The 24,668-nt window shown below is 38.5% G+C and overlaps 1 protein-coding gene across 1 annotated transcript in view; it reads right to left on the bottom strand.

The window, feature by feature from the left end:
• LOC120941176 (polyamine-modulated factor 1-binding protein 1-like) overlaps positions 1-24,668 on the bottom strand; it is a 512,202-nt gene that overhangs the window by 313,798 nt on the left and 173,736 nt on the right. Inside the window, exons 13-14 of the mRNA XM_040354465.1 lie at positions 23,532-23,721; positions 19,174-19,327 (exon numbers count right to left, since the gene is read on the bottom strand). Coding sequence (XP_040210399.1) covers positions 19,174-19,327; positions 23,532-23,721 — 344 coding nt within the window. The remainder of the gene's footprint in view (positions 1-19,173; positions 19,328-23,531; positions 23,722-24,668) is intronic.

Raw genomic sequence — 24,668 nt, 5'->3', positions numbered from 1 at the left:
TCTTGATCGCCCCCCCCCCTAGTGTAAACCCCTTTCCTGCCACATTTATACTTTAATCAGTGCATTTTTATAGTACTGATCGCTGTATAATTGTCAATGGTCCCAAACATGTGTCAAAGTGTTATTTAATTTTTTTGGGATATTTATTATAGCAAAAAGTAAAAGATAGTGTTTTTTCAAAATTGTTGCTCTTCTTTTGTTTAAAAAATAAAAACCGCAGAGGTGACCAAATTCCACCAAAACAAAGCTCTATTTATGGGACAAAAGGGACGTCAATTTTGTTTGGGTACAGCATCGCACACCCACGCAATTGTCAGTTAAAGCGACCCAGTGCTGTATCTTCTGGGGCTGAAGTGGTTAAGTAGTGCACTATAACCAGCCTTGGTTTGGATTGCTGGTCGTGTGGGAGGCCCACTTGGTGTGCGCATTCTACCCCTTTAGTGGAGACCTAGAGCCTAGAGGATGCAGTGACTGCAAAATTCCATTAAAAATGGCGACTTAAAGGGTAACTGCCCTTTCGTAGGGGAAAAAAAAGCAAGGAAAAATAATATAGTGTATACAATTGCAACACAAATGATATTGTGATTGAAGGTAAACATTACTTTTCCATTTCAATCAGCAGCCGCCATAATTTTCTGAAAATGCAATGCAATATGGCTACTCGGAGGTGTTCTGTACACAGAATGCCTCCCAGAAACATAATTTCTTATTTATGTGATTGGCTCACTGATCTGGACTAAAAAAAAAATCTGATTTCTGCCATCCCCTGAAACAAAAATTGAATTTTTGGTGAGATGCTCCCAGTAGGAACACATCTAGGGAAGCAGGCCCAGCAGAGACCTGCAGATGCCACAGCTAACTACCCTTTGTTCCACTTGACCCTCCCTTCTAGATTGTAAGCTCTAACGAGCAGGGCCCTCTTATCCCTCCTGTATTGATTTGTATTGTGACTGTACTGTCTTCCCTGATGTAAAGCGCTGCGCAAACTGTTGGCGCTATATAAAACCTGTTTAATAATAATAATAATTAGACTCACTCAGCCCAGGAGCACAGAGGAACAAACAGTGATTTCTTCAGAATAACAAAAGGTAGGAATCTGCAACATTTAATTCTTTGTGGCATAGATTCAACATTGTGTTTGAAACATTCCTCAGAGATTTTGGTCCATATTGACATGATAGCTTCACATTCCACCACCTCCAAAAGGTGCTCTATTGAATTAAGATCTGGTGACTGTGGAGGCCATTGGAGTACAGTGACCTCATTGTCATGTTCAAGAAACCAGTTTGAGATGATTTGAGCTTTGTGACATGGTGCATTATCCTGCTGGAAGTAGCCATCAGAAGATGGGTACACTGTAGTCATAAAGGGATGGCATGATCAGCAAAAATACTCAGGTAGGCTGTAGCACTTAAACAATGTTCAGTTGGTACTAAGGAGCCCAAAATATGCCAAGAAAATATCCCCCACACCATTACACCACCACCACACCAGCCTGAACCATTAATACAAAGCAGGATGGATTTATGCTTTCATGTTGTTTACGCTAAATTATGACCCTACCATCTAAATGTCGCAGCTGAAATCGAGACTCATCAGACCAGGTAACATTTTTCCGAACTTCCATGGTCCAATTTTGGCGAGCATGTGCGAATTGAAGCCTCAGTTTCCTGTTCTTAGCTAGCAGGAGTGGCAACCGACATGATCTTACGCTGCTGTAGCCCATCTGCTTCAAGGTTCGATGTGTTGTGCATTTAGTGATAGTATTCTGCATACCTTGGTTGTAAACAAGTGTTTGTTTAAATTACTGTTGCCTTTCTATCATCTGTCTATTATCCTCTGTTATCAACAAGGCATTTCCGTCCACACAACTGCTGCTCACTGGATATTTTCTCTTTTTTGGACCATTCTTTGTAAACCGTAGAGATGGTTGTGCATGAAAATCCCAGTAGATTAGCAGTTTTCTAAATACTCAGACCAGCCCCTCTGCCGTCAACAACCTTGCCACGTTCAAAGTCCCTTAAATCTCCTTAGACAAGTCCAGGCCTCGCCTGTCACGGTGGGCATACCACTGAAGAGGGCTTTAGGGGCTGGGTTCCATAGCGATAGACTACAGCCCTGGTATACAAGAGAGTTCTTGATGCAAAAACTTATTGGCTACATATGAGCATTAAAAAGAAAACAACTGATGTGTTTTGGTGTGAGCCTTAGGCCTTGTACACACGACCGTTTTCCTCGACAAAATCCATCAATAAAATTGGTGGCAGAGCATTTTTGCTGAGGAAAATTGTCTTGTGTATGTTTTTCGTCGAAAAAACTGTTGTGGATCTTGACAAGAAAAAACCTTGCCACGTTCAAAGTCCCTTAAATCTCCTTAGACAAGTCCAGGCCTCGCCTGTCACGGTGGGCATACCACTGAAGAGGGCTTTAGGGGCTGGGTTCCATAGCGATAGACTACAGCCCTGGTATACAAGAGAGTTCTTGATGCAAAAACTTATTGGCTACATATGAGCATTAAAAAGAAAACAACTGATGTGTTTTGGTGTGAGCCTTAGGCCTTGTACACACAACCGTTTTCCTCGACAAAATCCATCAATAAAATTGGTGGCAGAGCATTTTTGCTGAGGAAAATGGTCTTGTGTATGTTTTTCGTCGAAAAAACTGTTGTGGATCTTGACAAGAAAAAAAGAGAACATGTTTTTTCTCGTGGGGAGTCTCAATTTCCTTGTCGTGTTTTTTGTTGGTCTGGTTTACGATGAGAAACACGTGCGTGTGTATGCTTAGAAACCCACGCATGCTCAGAATAAAGTATAAGACGGGAGCGCACCGTCGGTAAAAGTAGCGTTCGGAATGGAAATCGCAAATCGTCTCTCACCAAACTTTTACTTAACACGCAGTAATATGAGATTAGCAAAAGCAGCCCCAAGGGTTGTGCAAGTGGAATCAAACTTCCCCTTTATAGTGCTGTCGTACGTGTTGTACGTCACCGCGTTTGAGAACGACGAGATTTTGTCTTGACAGTGTGTATGCAAAGAAAGCTTGATAAGATTCTCGACAAGCATGACAAGAAACTTGGCGAGGAAAACGACGTTTCATTTACGACGAGATTCTCGGTCGTGTGTACAAGGCCTTAGTCAAAGCCTACAGCCATGGACCTATATAGCACCCTGTGGCTAAATACAACACATTGCACTTAGTGTCAAGGTGAGCATCCATGCAGTATCCAGTGCCTGAAGCAACATTGCAGGCCATCCCCATGGCCTGGGTCCTTGTACAGCTCCCAAGGTTTTACCAAGACTGCACCCATTATGGTGCACTGCTTCTATTGTTTTATTAGACCGTGAATATGTTTATTAGTGAATTTAAATATAAAACAATAAACTAGTTCAGCTAAGAGTGATTTCCCCACAAAGGAAATGAGGTCCACCACTTTAGGACAGCTTTGCAAATGTCCAATCACCTGACGGGAATATTATGCCTGGGTCCTGTATGGATATAAAATATGACATACATTTAAATATGTTTATAGCTATAAGCTGAATTAACTACAGTAACTGCTAATCTTGCATTGAGTTTACAGCTTTCGCTAACATGTTGTGGCAGTTATATATGGATCTAGCATTCAGGGAATGCTCAAGTAGAATTCAGAATATCACCTACTCCAAAACAGTGTGTTGCCTGACACCGTATCACAAAGTGTCTCTTGAGATTAATAAGAACATTAATCTAAGGCCAATATAAAGTGACAAAAAAATAAGGTATAACTGAGTTGCATATGTGCTTGCTACTGTATAATTAACAGATTTGTGTCTATCATGATCACACATAATTACTTTGTGGCCTTGGGCCTTGGCTATCTAAAGCGTGATTAGAACAGGAATGTGAAATTACAGGATTAAAATACACATTCCTTCTACTTAAAATTAAATCTAAATTATGGCAAATTGTAGTCAAAGGTTTGCCTTAAACCAGATGAGTTTACTACCCAAGCATATTTTTTGGGTGATGAATGTTTTTCAAAGAGATTAAATTAGATATTTGTCAATGATTTACTGCACACACGGCAACAGTGGTAATAAAGTAATCCTGGACACTGCTCTATTCATTTAATTTGCAAGAAAAAAAGCAATGCCACTAAAATAGACTTCTCCATTTTAATGGAGAAGTGCTATGGTCTTATAGTCTTTCACAACTCGCTCTATAAGCATTTATTCCAATCCAATCCAATAATATGTTATCCCTGCTGTCCAGAAACCACACAGAATAATCTTTCCTGACTCTGATGTAGCTATGACATACAGTGAACATAGCACATAAGTTGGAGTGTCTATTGTCCCTGGTCATATATTCCAAGTAGAATGTACTAATGGGCCAATGAGCACAGTCTGACCATAGGCATTTAAAAAGTTTGCACTACTAAGCTGGCCATACACTGACAAACTCAATTTCAAATTCAGTTCGCTCAACAGAATTTAACTGTTTGATTGACTTCTGTGGAAGGAACATGATGAAAAACCATTGTTGAACAGCAGCTGACGCCACTGAACGGTGCTTTCTGTGGTTATCAACAGTTTATGGCCAGCTTCAGCTGATAGGGAAAATCAATTCAAAGCTCCACAATTCTGTTAAATAGACTGGAAGGAATACCTGTACAACTCTTATGGGAAGAAATGTAACAAACTGCATATTTTTTTTTCCTTACTTTCGGTTTCTTTTTACTAGCCTACCTGTGGTAGAAAGCAATAAAAACCTAGAGATACATGAAATTCGTTATGCCAAGTGGTGAAACTGCAGTAAAGCAGCAAGTTCTGGGGCCAAAGACTTGGCTTGGTTTTTCATTGCTTCTCTCATAGCAATCATTTTGGTTGCCTGTGGTCACAGACAGCACAAACAGCACTGTTGGAGCTGCTTGATGTTAGTCTATATATACCCAAGACAGAAGCAAACTCTAATGCCGCATACACACCATCACTTTATGTGATGAAAAAAAAACGACACTTTCTGTGAAGTAAAAAATTACGTTTTTGAAACTTCAATTTTCAAAGACAAAGTTGCCTACACACCATCGTTTTTCTCACAATGTTCTTGCAAAGTGAGGTTACGTTCCACCACGTTTTACCATTGAAGCTCGCTTCATAAGTAGCTTCTGGGCATGCGTGGATGAAAAAACGTCTTAGAAAACGACGTTTTTTGCTACACACGGTCAATTTCTGTGAAGTAAAAAGTGCACTTTTGAAAAACGACACATAAAATTGAAGCATGCTTCAATTTTTTTTGGTCGTTTTTTACAAGACATAAAACAACGTTTTCCCCCACACACAGTCAATTAAAGTGACGTTTTTAAAAACGTCATTTTTTTTCATCACATAAAGTGATGGTGTGTACGCGGCATAATGCCTGATTTTTGGTTTCATCAGTGGTACACAAGGTACTACAAGCTCTTCTTATCTATGTCAATGGAGTTTAGAACCAAAGGCTACAACTTCCTTGAATGTTATGTCTAGGCATTGCCTTGGATGTACACTATATTGTCAAAAGTATTGGGATGCCTGACTTTACATGCACATGAACTTTAATGGCACCCCAGTCTTAGTTCGTAGGGTTCAATGTTCAGTTGGCCCACCCTTTGCAGCTATAACAGCTTCAACTATTCTAGGAAGGATGTCCACAAGGTTTAGGAGTGTGTCTATGGGAATGTTTGACCATTCTTCCAGAAGTGCATTTGTGAGGTCAGGCACCAATGTTGGACGAGAAGGCCTGGCTTGCAGTCTCCATTCTAATTCATTCCAAAGGTACTCTATTGGGTTGAGGGCAGGACTTTGTGCAGGCCAGTCAAGTTCCTCCACCCCAAACTCGCTCATCCATGTCTTTATGGACCTTGCTTGTGCATTGGTGTGCAATCATGTTGGAGCAGAAAGGGACATTCATAAACTGTTCCCACAAAATTGGAAACATGAAATTGTCTAAAATGTGATGCATTAAGAGTTTCCTTCACTGGAACTAAGGGGCCAAGTCTAACACCTGAAAAACAACCCAGTACTCTATGATCCCCTCTACACCAAAGGATTTGGACCAGTGCACAAAGCAAGGTCCACAAAGACATGAGTGAGTAAGTTTGGGGTGGAGGAACTTGACTGGCCTACACAGAGTCCTGACCTGAACCATATAGAACACATTTGGCATGAATTAGAGCGGAGACTGTGAGCCAGACTTCCCTGTCCAACATTAGTGCCTGACCTCACAAATGCAGTTCTGGAAGAATGGACCAAAATTTCCATAGACACACGCCTAAACCTTCCCAGAAGAGCTGAAGCGGTTATCGCAGAAAAGGGTGGGCCAACCCAAAATTGAACCCTAAGGACTAAGACTGGAATTAAAGTTCATGTGCGTGGAAAGGCAGGAGTCCCAATATATTTGACAATATAGTGTATTTCCAATGGTTCTGACCTCTGTTAAATAAAACATTTCAAATGTCAATATCGAAAGAGATACTATCTTGTGCTGAGCTACATTATAATAGAACAAAAAAATGACAGCTTGACCTACCAAACGTTACATCACAAGCAAGTGTAGTATATGCTATAGGAGGCCGAGGAGACCTTGAGTTCAACCTGCCACAGTCATGATTGAAATCATGCCCCTCTCCACAAAATGTGGAAAAATTGTTTCCTCAGAGCTGCCATTTAAAAATGCCATTATGAACTGCATTATGATCACAGTAATAAACGTGCTTTTGTAAATTATATCACATTTTAATGCAAAGTAATTACCACCAGAGTTCACTGCCCCAGTGTCTGGTCAACACACGAGGCTCGATTTACTAAATTTAAAACACGCCTCAGGCACTCCATTGTATGCCATTTGACTGGAATTTTCACATTTAATTGGACTCAACTAACAATAACTGTTAGGCCCCATACACACAGGAGGATTTATCCGCGGATACGGTCCAGCGGACCGTTTCCACGGATAAATCCTCACGAGGATTTCCGCGGATTTCTATGCGATGGAGTGTACTCACTATCGCATTGAAATCCGCGCCGAAATCCTCTGGCGATGACGTGTCGTCGCCGCGATTATGACGCGGCGACGTGCGCGACGCTGTCATATAGGGAATTCCACGCATGCGTCGAATCATTACGACGCATGCGGGGGATCCCTTCGGACGGATGGATCCGGTGAGTCTATACAGACCAGCGGATCCATCCGTTGGGATGGATTCCAGCAGATAGATTTGTTTGGCATGTCAGCAAATATTCGATCTGCTGGAATCCATCCCAGGGGAGAAATATCCGCGGAAACAGATCCGCTGGAGTGTACACACCATAGGATCTATCCGCTGAAACCCATTTGCTGGGATATTTCAGCGGATGGATTCTATCGTGTGTATGGGGCCTTACTTTTTTGAAAACATGGATATGTTGGCTGCGTTGGCTTTATGAATTAAGCCTATCTTCTGTTTTCCTTATGTAAATTGCACTCTGGAGCTACCAGATTTTGTAAAAGCTGGAATCTAGGCAAATATATAGTCTAAATGCAAGAGCCACATGTATGATTATTTAAATCATTGTGTTCTTTCTATATTTCTCCTCAATCTGTGTAGGAACCCAGCATAAAAAAAACATCTGCATTTTGCCTCCGGTAAAGTCCAGTCATGGCCTCACTCTCTTCTGTCAGATAAATGGTCTTGTATCCACCAGCCCTGTAATTTTCCACAGACAGTCTGTAATAAGTGGACGTATCTGGTCCTCCTACAGCTCTGCTATCTGCAATGTCACCATTGATAATTGAATTACCCCTTCTCTTACAAGGTAGCCTCTGTCTTGCAAAGTTATTTGGTGCACCAAAGTGGACTTACACCATTTGTGGAATAGATTCAAAATGTAGCTTTAAAGCCCTACTCAAGGAAAAAGCTACTATTTTACAGTACCTTCCCCCATTCCTTTCTAACCTGTCCTGATGTTCTGACCACCTATACCTGGAAAAGGCAGAATTACACACCTAAGTAACCCATATCCAGGTACCTCACTGCAATCAGTTCTGTTGTGGGGAACCATTGATGCCATAGCACCCTGAGACCATCAGTCCCCTTCCATTATCTTCTTCTCTCTCCTGAGAGAACATCAGCAGCCATCCAATGGGAAGTGATCCCACAGGAAGTGATATGGACACCTAAAGAAAGACCCTATAAAGAAGTAAACAGAAGAGAATACTTGGGCTGGGTATGTCATGTGATCACAGCTTACAGGTAACCCAGAGTGGGAATTAAAATATTTTTTATACAATGGGGTAAAACCAGAACTGTTGTCATATTGTTGCTGCTATTTGTGTCCCATTTTCCCATCAGAACAGGAAATAAGAGGCATTCTCCCCAGAGACAAGAACAGATATGTCAACAAATATACAAAAAATATATAAATACAATGTCTAACCGATTCTGCTCGATCCATAAAAAATGTATTTGGAGTTCCACTTTGCTGTTGCCTTTCCCTGCCTTCTACATCTCTTCAGAGTCATCAGACACAGAAGTCAGTAGGATGTGAAAGGAATATGCAGGTATCACACATCACATTACTTTAACCACTTAAGCCCCGGACCAATATGCTGCCTAAAGACCCAAGGTGTTTTTACAGTTCGGGACTGCGTCGCTTTAACAGACAATTGCACGGTCGTGCGACGTGGCTCCCAAACAAAATTGGCGTCTTTTTTGTCCCACAAATAGAGCTTTCTTTTGGTGGTATTTGATCACCTCTGCGGTTTTTATTTTTTGCGCTATAAACAAAAATAGAGCGACAATTTTGAAAAAAATTCAATATTTTTTACTTTTTGCTATAATAAATATCCCCCAAAAACATATATAAATTTTTTTTTTCCCTCAGTTTAGGCCGATACGTATTCTTCTACCTATTTTTGGTAAAAAAAAATCGCAATAAGCGTTTATCGATTGGTTTGCGCAAAATGTATAGCGTTTACAAAATAGGGGATAGTTTTATTGCATTTTTATTATTTTATTTTTTTTACTACTAATGGCGGCGATCAGCGATTTTTTTCGTGACTGCGACATTATGGCGGACACTTCGGACAATTTTGACACATTTTTGGGACCATTGTCATTTTCACAGCAAAAAATGCATTTAAATTGCATTCTTTATTGTGAAAATGACAGTTGCAGTTTGGGAGTTAACCACAGGTGGCGCTGTAGGATTTAGTGTACACAACTGTAGGGGGGTGTGGCTGTAGGAATGACATCATCGATCGAGTCTCCCCTATAAAGTGGATCACTCGATCGATGCAGCGCCATAGTGAAGCACGGGGAAGCCGTGTTTACACACGGCTCTCCCCGTTTTTCAGCTCCGGGGAGCGATCGCGACGGAGCGGCTATAAACAAATAGCCGCGCCGTCATTCCCGGATCGCTCCCCGAGGGAACCCGACCGCCGCGTCTAGCGGGGGGGGTCCCGATCGGACCCCCGACCCACGTCTAGGCAGGCACGTACAGGTACGTTGATGTGCCTGTCCGTGCCATTCTGCCGACGTATATCTACATGAGGCGGTCGGGAAGTGGTTAATCCAGCTGAGTATTTATTAATAAATCAAAATGTATTTCTTGAACGCAACTACTCATACTTGGTAGCAGCCTGTTGCAACCCCCTACACATCAGCATTCAAAATGGGTGTGGGAGAGCAACACTGGGAGCCAATCAGATTTGGTGCCTGACAATGAACCTGCTGAAAGAAGGAGAGAATAGAGTAAGCCTAGGTGTGATCTTATCAGTCTTTTTTTTTTTTTTTCAATCAGTGGGATGGGGGTGAAGAAAACGAGTGACCTAATTGTAACAAAGAATCTGGAGTCATTCTCCTGGAGGTGCTCTGTGACAGCACTGTGTGTTCATCTAAATGGATTTGCAGAACCTTTGGCAGGAAAACAGCTTCCTTATGTAAGATTCATCTCTATGTTTAGATGTCTGTCTGGAGTTCAGCTTTAAAGATGCAAAGAAAGCCTAAACCAAATGAACAGATTAAAACACAGACTATTGGTTATTGGTTCACCTTAAACAATCTTTTCAACAGATGAACAACTCAATGAAACACATTGAAAGAGAACATGAAAAACTTGCCAGAGGCAGAAAAGGAAAAGAAGAGTAGAAGCTGCTTGTAGGAGTTAATATGTCTCGATTTGTGACGTAGAGAAAAGACATCACCACTGTTATCCTCCCTTGTTATAAGTCTTTAATGTTCTGAATGATTCCTTGTTACATCTTACTTAGTATCGATCTTACAGGCATCCCTACCTATCCTTTACCCAGTGTGGTCACTGAACAGTAGAAAGGTTCAATAGGACGATCAGCTCCTCATCCACTTTTTCTCGAAAGCAATTTGTATTATGGATTTATTTTAATAGTGTACAGTGGCAGTTGCTGTTTTTACTATTAAAAAACAGTTTGATTATCTGACCCTGCTTACTTTATCTTTTTAGGTTCTGTGCACAGCCTTTAAAACGAATCAATAGACAGGAATTCCTGCACAGCATTATGTTGAAATCAATCTTAATTCAGACTTATTTATACTTTCCTTGCATGGTTCAATCTCTTTTCTCCCCTAATTGTTTCTGCATTTTTTAAATAAAGCATTTCTAGTTACAGAATAATGCATGCCATTTTTTTTGCTACTTCAATCATTTCAGAATTTCTCCATGTAATGGCAAAATTAACTTAAATCCTCCTTGCAAAGTTGTTCTCAATTTGTATTCCAGGGGAGTAGGAACTGGTAGTGCGTAATGACCTTTTTTGTTCAATCACTATATAGTGCAATAAATATTCATCACTCCAGCTCCAAGTCTTCCTATTATTACTGCTCCTTGAGCCTTCGAATGCACAGTGTTAAAAATAGGATATAGGTTAACTACAAAAGCAAAAAAAAAATGCAATAAGTCTGAAGAAAACATTTGTAAATAAAATAAATTTAAATGAAGACAAAATAATCCATGTAAAAATAAGAAAATATCAATAGTAGTCTACAAGTAAATATGAAGATCAGGCAAACCATGATCATTTTTTTAACATGCTAGAGAAAAAAAGTGCTGTTCAGACCTTTATCACATGTGCAGAGATAGAAAATATACAATGAATGCATGCATACAGCACACTGACTCTAGAGTATAATAAAAAGGTATACCGGGAAGTTGCCATTTGCCTGTGCTCTGTAAAACCACAAAATTAAACATGAATATGTGGACTAAGAGAAAACAAAGGTAGGACTTCACTGATAAAAACGGGTCATGGAACAATAGCATATTATAAACAAAACTGCTTTAAATGGGATAAGCTGGTTGCTATTGGAAACATCACTAATGCACATTTCATTCAAGGCTGGTTCACACCAGCAGTTGTATTAGAACATAGCTGCTAATGTGCGGCTGGATGACAGCAGTGCTGATACACCGCTTGTGGGGCATTGCATTGTGTATTTATTTTTTTAACAAACTGTTGAAATCTCACACACTGCCATTTAATTACTGTATTTATTGGCGTATAACACTCACTTTTTTACCCTGAAAATAGAGGGTGAACCATGCCTGTGTGTTATACGCCGGGGGCTGTGGAAAGTTTTTTTCCTGAAACTTCCCCCTTAAAGTTAGGGTGCGTGTTATACCCCCGTGCGTGTTCGCCGATAAATACGGTAAGTTCTATTGTCTGCAGCCAATAGATTGCCTTGCATCGCACTACGCTGAAAAAAAAGTACTGAATGCACCACTGCAATGCTGTGATGTGAACTGGCCAGGTAGGAAACAGGGCATTTTGCCTTGTCTTGTGGTGGGACTACACTGAATAGCCGCTCAATGCATTATTACCACATTTAGTGTGAATAATCCCCTAATCTTTATAAATAAACTAAGCAATGAGGGGAACTGATGCGCAAACCACACTAGAAAAAGAATAGCTAACAATTATTTACATCCACCATATAATAATATAGTGAAGATAAGGGGTAAACAACTAAGGCAGCGGCCACAACTGGTTAATGTTCGCACACTGAATGTATATGAGGAATGGGGGGTGTTGGGGTGCTTACCAGTAAATTACAAGATATATAAGTACCTAACGTACAATAATATAAAGTGCAATGTGCTCACTGATAATGAATAAATATTTACAAAACAATATAAAAACCAGTGATATAATCAATAAATATTTTGCAATAGATAAATCTCACTATATAAATAATGTGCAGCAATAATTAATTACTTAAAGTGCATATAAGTGATGGTAAATGCATCAAAATATTGTTATAAAGTGCATCAATAAATAAATGAATCAAATATAAAATCCAAACGTATTGAAGAGAGGTGAAAAAAAGGCTTCATGCAAATGTGCAATAATAATGTGCAAATTAGCAATCCAGGGCAGAATCCAAGACACGCAGCCCAGGGATATTAATACATGTCCACAGGATTGTTCTTAAAGTGCAGTGCTCAAACAACAAATCCAGAAACGTGCTCCACACAGAATGACCAGTAGCACCAGCCTCTCACCTCCAGGAGGCTTACAATAAGCCTTAATGAAATTCCCAATGGTCGCAGCTTCTCCACAAGATGCATATAAGGAAGTAACACTCACCATAGTGTAAATCGTAAATAGACTTCTAATAAAAAACGCAATATACACTCACATTTAGGTTTGCAGTAATGAACATCGGATGTAATGCTTCTCCGCTCCCCGGCCGAGGGCGGCGATGACGTCCCCAACGGCTAAACTTTCCTCACGCGTTATGTGGCAGATCACGCCACTTAATCATAGGATGATGATTTATAAATAAACTACTATTTGCTAAAGGTTCCTATATACACCATCAGACACCTAGGGCTCAATTTATAAAGCAGCAATATGGCCTAACCACTGCCATGCCACTGCAGTATACAAATGGGCATTATGCCCCTACTTGATTCAGAATTGAAAAGCAAAATAAGCACCCTTCAAAACAATGAATGGACAACACACAAAAAAAAAAGTGAGGAGAACCAGGTAACATTAAATATCAAAGTCATGTGACAAGGCGATAATGTTCTCTTTGCAATAAAAAGCAGAGAACACAGCAGACTCCACATCACAGCCTAAAAAACTTTGCATTATCCAATGGAGGGCAGTATCTGCAATAAATAAGCCCTTAAAGTGGACATTCACTCCAAAAAAGCACTTCTCATCTTTTTAACCCTCCTGCCCTTTTGCAATTCTAAATCTGACTTTTTTTTGTTTTGTTTATTTACCGATTAATTTTTTTAGCTGTGGCCTAGGTGAGAATGATCTGTACTGTTGGAATGTCCATGTCAGATATCCCACAGGTCTTGGGTGTACAGGCTGTGGATATAGTGAATAGTGGGCAGACCCAGGGGACGGATCATCAGGGGATTAGTTGCAAGCACCTGGAGGAGACAGCCAGCTCCTGAAAATGTAGACATAGATGACAGCACAGGACCCGGCCTGCAGCAGATCACAGCAGGAAGATTCTGGATTTGCTGAGTGTGTGCATATGTTTTTGAGCATAACCCAGCAAAAGAGGTAAAAGGAGGTTATAAGGAAAACTATACCAAAAGGGAAAGAAGTTCCTTATTTAAGTAAAACACTAATGTTAGCTATACAAGAAATTATACATTTATTTTATATAATGATCATTTTAAAGAAGAGGTTTCATTTTCAAGTGCACTACACCTTCTTTAGAGCCACAGACTGACATTTTATTTGAAAAACAAGGAAAAACCATATTTTTTGAAGAAAAACCCAGTTGCATTCAAACAGACTTTTATTTGTTGTGTTAAACAATTGTGTTCAAGCAATAAACTGTTTGCCATGATCAAGTGTATGAACAATCTATCATTACATGTATGGCATGCAGTAGAAACAACCTTTGATCCTAAAACATGCTTGAAAGGTCTTAAAAAGGCAATACAGCTAGACAAAAAAGGGCAAGAAGCAACGTACCACAAATCATTGTAAAATGTCCATGAGAAAAGGCAAAGGCCCTAAAAAAGTGTATTCTAGACTTCACTCACCAAAATCAATCCTATGTGACTTCAAGTATGTCATTTATAAACCTAAAGCATTCTCAAGTACCGGATATACTGTATGTATAAAGAGTTGTGCTCAAATGTTTGCAAACTCTGGCAGAAATAGTGAAATTTTGCCACTGATATTAAAAATATGACTAATCATGCCAACAAAAACATTTGTACTTTTATTTAAGGATAGTGATCATATATTTAATATCACATAGCTGTTTGGCTCTTTTCTTATTTAAATCAATGATAACAAAGTTCACCCAAATGGCCCCGATCAAAAAGAGCTGCATGGTCGAGTTGACAGAAAGTAGCCTTTACTGCGCCAATGTCACAAAAAAGCCAGATTGCAATATGCCCAACAATACCATTCTGGCAACTGGACCATGCAGCTCATTTGTGTATTGCCATACTTAACAACAACCACACCACTTTTTCCAGAGCCTGTATTTCTCCTGAGGTAACTTGTGGGTTTTTATTTGTATCCTAAACAATTCCTCTGGCGCTTGTGGCTGCAATCTTTCTTGGCCTATCTGAGCTTGGCTTGGTATTCTTGTCATGATCAGTCATATTTTCTCTTCACATCCAACACTTTTGGGTCACTAATGTGTCCTGTAGTAGAGGTTGGCGGGAGGAAACCACAGTGCACAGTTGTGGACCAAGCATCTTACACACTCAGAAGAGTCTTGGATATAAAGAGGCAATTGCTTTGCATGAGAAAGCAGACCAAAGGAATGGTACATGGGACACGTGAGTTTAAACTCTCTTCATTTGCAGATGGTGATGTTTCTATTTTTTATTTTTTTTTACAAATGTTTAACAGAGAGTTAAACATTTGTAAAAAAAAATAAAAACATTCAAACTTTCCTCAGCCAGTCAATTTAGGTTTTTTTTTATTAAACCATTTTGACAAAAAAAATATCTACTTTCAATACTACATCCTAGCACAAACCCAAATATGTATTTACATGCATTTTTTAAACCTAGCTAGTATAAGTGTCCGAATCAATATTTGTTGGTATTATATTTTTCAAGGCAAATATCCTAATGGTGACAACGGTGCACCATTCCCACAAAATGCGTGTTAAAACAGGTACTTGTTTCAATTGTAAGTCCAAGTGACAAGGTGTCAACACAGGAGCTCAACTGGGAGACAATAAGAGTGTTGTCACACTATAAAAAGGAAGTGCCTGAACAAATACCTTCATAGCAGAGTCATCAGGTATTATTTTAGTAAAATCTGCAGTTTGAAATTACATTAAACAGGGTAAATCTTACAAGAGAATTTATTGATTGGGTTTACATATACTTTAAGGCCTCGTGCACACAGGACTTGTTTTTGTTTAACTCTCCTAGAAGCCTTCATCAGGGTAGCAGGATTTTTGAAGAAAAAAAACCCACCTGATGCTTGTAAAAGTGTATAACGCTTATACAACTGTTTAGACATGTTTACAGGCATTAAGTACTTGGGCATTAATTCATTTCATTGGCCAGAAAAAAACATTTATTCTGGCCATTGGAATGAATTAATGCTCAAGCACTAAAAGTGCCTAGCGTTAAAGCGTGTTTAAACCTGTTTACGAGCGTCAAGTGTTTTTTCTGCCCAAATTCTGCTCCTCCTGCACACCCTGGCAGTGTTTTTTTTTCCCTGCCTCTAAATTCCACTGCCACAAAATGCTACTAAAAGCTTATGTGTGCAAGGACACATATGCCAACATGCAGGTCAGTACAGAGACAGGAAAAAGCCAGATGCCTAGAAGATGTAAAAACATCCAGTGTGCATAAGGCCTAAAGCCCTATACACACTATCAGTTTTCCTGCAGGTTTTTCTCTTCAGGTTTACCAAAACCATGTCGTGCAAGGGCCTGCCTGATTGCATACAAATTGAAACTCTTAAGGTTTGACCTCATATTAGATGGTTTTGGTAAACCTGAAGAGAAAACCAGCAGGAAAACTGATAGTGTGTATGGGGCTTAACACTGTAAACATCTTTACATGAAGAAGGAGCAGGGTGATCAGAGCGATGAACCTGTCTGGTTTTAAAGACTGGCTGGATGGAGCTAAGCGATTGGGAGGTATGTCAGCCCACATGCATGTGTTAAGTTAGCGGTTTGTCTCAGTTTTAAATGCCATCAAGAATGACAGAAACGAAGAGACCTACCTGTAAGTTTGAGATTTGATGTAGGGAGATGGTAGCTTTAATAAGAAGAATGTGTAAGTTAGAAGAAAGACTAAGGTAGGACATAGGGATGAAGATGGGGGTGTGACAGAAGAAATGTTTAGCCAAGTTACAAATCTAGTTTTTGTAGTTTGCATCTAGTTGATAAATAAGACATTTCAGAAGATACGGGTCCTTATAAAGTAACACTGTTGTCACCATCCAAAAAAATTCTCAAAACACGTCCCTGCATAGAAAGAGGGCCTATACTTGCTTTTACAGTGGGTTGGGTCTCCTCTGTTGAAGAACTGCAGTCTCTTTCAGACTCTCATTCAACAGCTCTGGGAATATCAGATGCCTGTCTTCCCTGTTGCAGACTGTGGTTCCATCCTTAAGTCACCAACCTCAGTAAAAGGACACAGCAGTGCCGTAGGTTTCAGTAGAAAGAAACATGTTGGTCACCATGGGACAAACGCATCCAACACTCCTGAAGTGTTAAATGCTAAATAGTCTGAAGAAGGTTGTATTGCTTTAATACAGGGAAGACAAAAGATACAAGCCACCAGAGAATAAGTATAACATCACTTCCTATGCAGGGAGCTGGCACTGGGTGCAGTGCCACATTAATGCAGTTTGCAGTAAATGTTAACCTTTAAAAAGATCATTCTACCCCAAATTCATATCTAGATTTTTGGTAGATGCAAAAAAATAAAACCAATGAATCAATAGTTTCCTACATTTTGCAATACTGTAACCTGAATCTTAAATCATTCAAGAAGTCAAGGGGGGTGACGTCAATCAAAAACAAAATATACAATTTCTAGGTTGACAGACCCTTAGGGCCCTTTCACACTACCGCAACTTCAAAGTCACGCGATTTAGCCGTGATTTTATCACGATTTCACAGCCATGGTTTTGTCACGATTTCAGGGAATGCCTGTGTCAACTCGCATCAAAGTCGGGCCAAAGAAGTACAGGGACTACTTTGAAGTCTGTGCGACTTGACGTTGCACAGATATGACTGGTAGGCATTGGAAATCATGGGGTATGACTTGTCTTGCGACTTTGCAGTCCCAAGTCGCACAAGTGTGAAAGGGGTATTAAATGTATGAATTTATTCCAGGATCAGAATTAAAGTGATTGTAAAGGTTCCAATGTCTTTACCTAAAATACAAAAGAATTACACTTACCTGCTCTGGGCATTAGTATTGCACAGAGTGATCCTAAAACTCCTCTTCTGGGGTCCCCCACTGGTGCTCTTGGCTGCTCCTCCTCTATGCCTGCCCCTATAGCAAACTGCTTGCTATGGGGGCAGATGTGCAGGCTTGGACTTGCCTCCTGCTTCCTCCCCACTGAATTTGATTGACAACAGCAGGAGCCAATGGCTTGTGCCCTGTGAGACCAGGAATAAAGAGCAGTTCTGCACAGCACAGCACTGGATCGATACAGGACTCAGCTGGGTAAGTATTTAGGGAGGGGTAGGAGCAGACAGATAGTGAATTTATTTTTTAACCTTAATGATGGTAATGCATTAGGGTAAAAAACATTCTGACTTCAGAGACACGTTAAAAAATTGTCTTATCTGGAATGTGGAATATAGGATTACCTAGGGGCAGATCCACAAAGAAAGTACGCCAGCGTATCTACTGATACGCCGGCGTACTTTCAAATTTCCCACGTCGTATCTTTGTTGAATCCTCAAAACAAAACAAGATACGACGGCATCTGGGTTAGATCCGACAGGCGTACGTCTTCGTACGCCTTCGGATCTTAAATGCAATTCTTCGGCGTTCGCTGGGTGGCGTTCCCATCGTATTCCGCGTCGAGTTAGCTATTTCCGACGATCCACGAACGTACGAGCGGCCGTCGCATTCTTTTACGTCGTTTCCGTTCGGCTTTTTTCGGCGTATAGTTAAAGCTGCTATTTGGTGGCGTACGCAATGTTAAGTATGGCCGTCGTTCCCGCGTCGAATTTGAAAATATTTTATTTTGTTTGCGTAAGTCGTCCGTGAATGGGACTGGACGTAATTTACGACATTTAGCGCAATGCACGGCGGGAAATTTAGGGACGGCGCATGCGCAGTTCGTTTGGCGCGGGGACGCGCTTCATTTAAATGAAACGCGCCCCCTACTCGCCGATTTGAATTATGCGCCGTTACGCAGCGAGAGATACACTACGCCGCTGTAACTTATGGTGCAAATTCTTTCTGGATTCAAAGCTTTGAAAAGTAAGTTACAGCGGCGTATCGTATCTCACATACGCTGCGCCCATGCAATTGTATGTGAATCTGCCCCATAGTATTTAGGCAGTTATTACACAGGCTGAACCAGGTTTAATTTAACAAGGAGCCTGGGGTTACACTGATGTGGTGCAGGGCATCGCATGTAATTCGCACAAGAATCACAGCACATTCCTGTGCGGATTACATGCAGTCTCTGGGGTGCGATTTGTAATTACACTGCATTCGCACCAAAACTCGTGCAGGACCCTTTTTATATCTGCACCAGAATCAGATGTGTGAACACCCATACGATCCGATTCTGCAAATTGCACTGCATTTTGCAAACCAATTGCGGGGTGTCATTAACTTAATATTCACCCGCAATTAGTTTGCATGTACAGATTTTGATACAGTGCGGAATACGCAGTGAATTCGCACCACATCTAATGTGAACCAAGGCTTAAGGATTATAGTTATACATCTGTGGTCACTGTGAACAGCCAGCCTGCAGCCTACTGGTTTAGCCTATAGTCTAGTAGCCCCTAGTGACATCACAGAATAAGGTAATATACTCGATGAATGGATAGGCCACAACTTCATCGATGGTGTTTCAACCTATAAAAATTACCATTTACAATGTACCGGTGACAGGCACATCAGTCTGTTTACTGCAGTAAAATGAGAGCCGAATACATCACATCATTACTGATAAGCTTATGCCTCAGTGAAGAGAATAGTTAAATACCTGCTGCTGTAGGTTGTGGCCATTTTCTCGTACTGAAGTCATCTCAGTTTCGTACTTGTGATTGGCTTGCTGAAGCTTAAGCATCTCTTGAATTGCCAGTTGGTGTTGATCTTTTAATGATGTCAATTCAGTTTTTACAATTTCAAGCATTTTCCTAAATTATGAAACAAACACAGGAAAATAATAACAACTTAAATCTGCTACAAGAGATACAATATTGAGTGATGGAGTTTTTGAAACCCCAATTGATATATAAAGCTGGCCATACACCTTTAGACTTAACAGATTCCTCCATCCATGCTTACAGCAAGAAATGACTAATGCCCCCTGCGGAGCAATTGTATTCTGACAGCTGAAACAGCGACTGTCAGAACACCCGGACAGCAGCTGCATCTGACTGGATGCAGTCACTTATCAGCTGACAATTTTCTGCTAGACTTGAAAAATCAAAGGAAGTCATCAGGCAGGAGGGGGATGATAGAGCTACCCACATAGTGATGTACCAGCTGAAATGCACACATTGTATAGCCAGCTTAATGCTCCTTACATCAACCTGATATTTGTACAATGCTTGGAGTGCTTCCGGCATATTTCCATACACAGGTAAGTTAAATGTTTTCCCCATCTAAAAGGCGTTAATTCACTTTCCTTACATTTATCACCAAAATTGTGTAATTTTGTAACAAGCGAACAGAGGATGTGTTTATAAAGAAATGCTATTCACGGACAATGCTCTGCATTTTCCACAACACTGGCATGTGCATCCCAACATACACACTAACTCTTGTTTTATTTATTTTTATTTCTGAATGGCAATGGCTGTAAACATCTGGAGAAGATTTCCTAATAATTCCATCACACACCCGCCATACATAATAGACCTTCCCATGCTAAGCCCGCAAACAGGTCATGAATATATATTGTCTATACATGCAATTTTGAGTCAAACATAAGGACTAATGTTTTTTTAAAACAGGAACTTGCCAGAAGGAAATACAGATTAGTTTATGTACACAATAAATCATTTTTGCAATCTGTTCCTTAAAAGAAAACTTGTCACTGCTTGTATGTCTTTTCAGCAACAGTGTGCAATAGTTTGATGCCTAATTACACCTATTCGCAAAGAAAATCAACAAATTTCATTACAATCCAATAAATCAGAATGTTCGGATCACAAAATGGTTGCACACATTACCCAAATGTACTGCCAAAAACATGTAAACATAACTTTTTACAATATTTTAGGAGGACAAACAGAATGTGCAGTTGACCCACAGAAACCTTTAAAAAAAAAAAAAAAACACAAAAGGTGTATACTAAAGAACAATAAGACAAGAAGAGCAACCAAATGCTGGCCGGCACTTATCACACAATGTTATCAAACAAAATTGCATATTTTAAACTTTTTAATTATGTCATCTTAGATGCAAGAATTTAGGTTATTTCCATTTTCTCCCTATCTTGAAATTCACCATATCAATTGGATTTTACCCATCGGTTTATAGATTTCAAGAGCATCTTGTGTGCATAAAGCAGCTCTGGACGAATAAAGTACCCATAAAAATACTTGGATTATATAAGGCTATCTGAGGCAAATAGAGTTTACTTAATCCTGTTAAACATGAGCTCAAAGTAAAGGCTTACTTATTCTAAAATTTCTAAAATGTAATACTATGAAATATATTGCACATTAACAATCTTTATTTAACTTTTTTAATCATTGTTTAAAAATAACTAACAACTATATTAATTATATATATATATATATATATATATATATATATATATAAAACACACACATACATATACACACACACACATATATATATATACATATGTGCGTGTATATGTATGTGTGTGTTTTTATATATATTATATATATATAGAGATTAGATAGATAGATAAAATATTTATATATATATATATATATATATATTTATATATATATATATATATATATATATATATATATATATATATATATATATATATATAGTTCTTTTTTTGGAGAACATTCTGTAAAAAGAGACAATATAGTACACCAAGGTTATATATAATCTCTGTAAACACTGCATACAAGCAAAGTAAACTGCAGTTGTCACATGCACAATATGCATAAAAAAAATCAATCTTTTAACTTGAGATCTGGTCAAAAGTTTTACCTTAAATAGTATTATGATTAGGCAAAAATATCATATTTTCATAATGCCTCAGTTCAGAGTTTAAAAGTTTAAATTATTTTGCAAAGGAACCTTGCAAATATAACTATGAAAAGCAAATCAATAAAATGTCTATTCCTATCTATTCACTGGGGACCTCAGCTGCACAGCCGCACAAAAATCGATGCAACAAATTATTACGATTTCCAGCCGCCCACTGGAAGCTTTGGACAAGTATTTTACATGGAGCAGGTCTGAGCTGGGATTTTTGCTTTTCTGTCTATATTTTGCTCTTTCGCTGTCTGTCTGCTCATTATACTGAGGCTTAATTTTATATACATATATACAAATATACAAATACAGAAATTAAAAGCAATTCTGTTATATCAGAATTTGAGTCATCACTATTTCATCTGTCATACACAGAAAAAAAAGTATTCACTTATAGAAAAAATATAAGTTTACCCTATTAATTTTAATTATTCTAAAAGTTTTCTAATGATACTATTATTATTATTATTATTTTTTTAAGTTTTGCAACAAGAGACTTTAAATTATATTATAGAGCATAAATAACAATAAATTCAATAATGAAAATAATTTAATAACTGCCTCAGAAGACCAACTTTTTAGGCATTTTTAGAACTGTTAATAATTTATAACAACACAGTACTATCATTATACAACTAAAGAATGCACTTACATTTTGTATGCCCATTACGCTACCTACTGTGTAATCATATTCTGCATATTTGAATATTTTACACTTGTCATCATAAATATTGCCTTTCAATTACAATAATGATAAAAAAAATCAAAAATAACTACTTTTGTACTGTTCGGTATTACATTTTTTTTCTTTAAAAAAAAATGTAAAAAAAAGCAAAAAGCAAAAAAGGAACCAACAATTGTTGAATTGTTTTGCTTAATAATATTATCAATTCATATTAATAAACATGTTTATAGGCCTACTTAGGGCCTTGGCACTTGTGAATGGGGTATCACTTTTCACACAGGAGGAGGCCGGCTTCAAAACTTTGCAGATACTTTAAGGAGCAGTGGCAGAGATTATTTTAAGTGCTTTGTAAAATGCATGACCTAAGTTGTATTCACTAGACCCAAACTGTGTGCTCCACAACAACCCCCAGCACATATTATGACTACATAAGTCGTCACTCCAAACTTTCAATTCAATTAAGAAAATCTAATATCCATGCGCTGCTCAGTCAGATAACCTTCAACTGAGTTTGGGAAGACTTGGTAAGGCAATTTGAAACTTTTGCTACACTTACATCTTGGTATCAGATTATTTTTCAACCTCAATAGGAAAAGCTTAGAAAAGGGGGATAGCCTGATACACAAATGATCCCATTAAAGGGGCGCATGCAGTCAAACCTGACAAATAAGTACACAACACAAAAATAAAGGCACAACAACTTAACTGTTTAACGATAATGAGGCCCAATTATGTAAAATACACAAATATGTTGTAGATGTACTCTCTGGATGTAAAAATACAACCTGATATATAAAAAGGACCATTGTGATAGATCATTAATTTAGGAGGATTTAGTAAACAGGTCATTAAATATATTGAGACCCTTTAGACTTTTAACTCTGGCATGTATCTGACATTAAAGCACACCAAAGAGAGGTAAATAATGAATCTTTTTTTTTGAACAGGGGGAACAGGGGCCTCTATCATAAATACTGCGCTCTTATCAAAGATACAGTTCAATATGATGGCTATTTTAAGCAGCCTTCCTTAAGTGAAGTAACAGGAAAGAAATGCAATCAGAGCATTCAGCATAATTTGGTACCATCTTGCTTCAAGTCAGTTGCTCTAACAAAGAAGAAGAGACAACAAGAGCCATATGTAACCTTTGTACTCTTCAGTGTTGGAAAATTAAGACTTTTGCCCCCACTGTGGTGCCATAGAAGACTTCTAAAAGCAATGCCGACACCTTGTTTCCTGGAACACGCTAAGGGAAACATGATCCTTTAATGCTATGCTTAGGAATCTAATATTTACACATGCAACTGCATGAATATAAAATATAGAGTAACATGCAATTCTAGAGGGGAAAGTGAAAAGAGATAAACTTGGTTTAATGTATGATGCACAAGCATGCTCAGAGCAGTTAGGCTGATAGAATATAGTGATCTAGCCCGCTTTAAAATATGTCAGTGGTCACTCACTTGTATTCACTATTTTCTTCCTCCGAAGCTGTGAGTCGTTCTTTAAGGATCTTCAGGTCTGTCTGGTATTTTCTGCTGTTCTGTTCTTGGCGAACGGTTTCAGCTATTTGCTCGCTTAGCTGCTCTTGAGTTGCTTTCAAGCTGGATTCCAGTAGAAGAAGTTTTTCTTCTTGACTGGCAAGTTCTTGTGCTAAAGGATAACAAGAAAAAAAACCATAGCAAAGACTAGTAAGAAAAAGGCATGGTTTTACTTTAAGCTTTCTTTAGGTTTTATTCAAATTTATAAAATGAATCCTTTTGACAACTTTTAGTGTTTGTATCTTAATAATCAAAAAAGTCTGTATTTTTATAGGTCAGATTATTCTTTAACTCTTACTCTGCCAACATTAACTTCTAAAACACATTTACTTCTTAAACAATTAAATTTAAGTTTAAACGTGATACTAACTTTAGCAACAGTGCTGTGAATCAGTTTTAAACTTAATAGTAAACATATATGACAGTTAAAACCTAGCACTTCATGGCTTGCACTGTTAGTCAATTTATTTAGACCTATTGCTATGGTTGTTTCAAAGCCTTGCTAGCAATTTCAAGGTCAACCAATAGATGGCGCTAAGTAACCAGCCCAAGAATAAATAGAGCAGACACTAGCAGGTCTTTTTTTCTGCAAAAAAAGCCATTTTAAGACAAAGACATTTCCCTTTGTTCTTTGTTGACCGCCGTCCAAAATGATATGTGGAGACAATTTGAATAAAAAGCTTGCTGCCTATCAAATACAAATATTGCCTGTTTCTTCAGCACAGCCTTTATTAAAAAATAAATATATGGTATAACTTTTTACATCGTCCATAGGAAATAAAATAAGAATGTATATGTCTAGCTATGAATATTGCATGTGCATGCTATTACTATGTACATATATACACACAATACATACATGAATACACATTTATCTCAGAAAGCTGTGGAATATATAAATTATCACTATATTATTATAAAATAATAATAGTATACATATATGTCTGTATGTCTATCTATCCATCTATCACATACATTTTGTAGGATTTTCTATCAGATTTAAATATTTGATAAAAATATTTATTTCTTCATATTTACGTCATTGATGTTCATGCTGCA

Source organism: Rana temporaria, chromosome 5 (genome assembly GCF_905171775.1).
Source record: "Rana temporaria chromosome 5, aRanTem1.1, whole genome shotgun sequence".
Classification (NCBI taxonomy): Eukaryota; Metazoa; Chordata; class Amphibia; order Anura; family Ranidae; genus Rana; species Rana temporaria.
The sequence above is the reverse complement of the archived record's forward strand: the minus strand, read 5'-3'. Positions and strand labels throughout refer to the sequence as shown.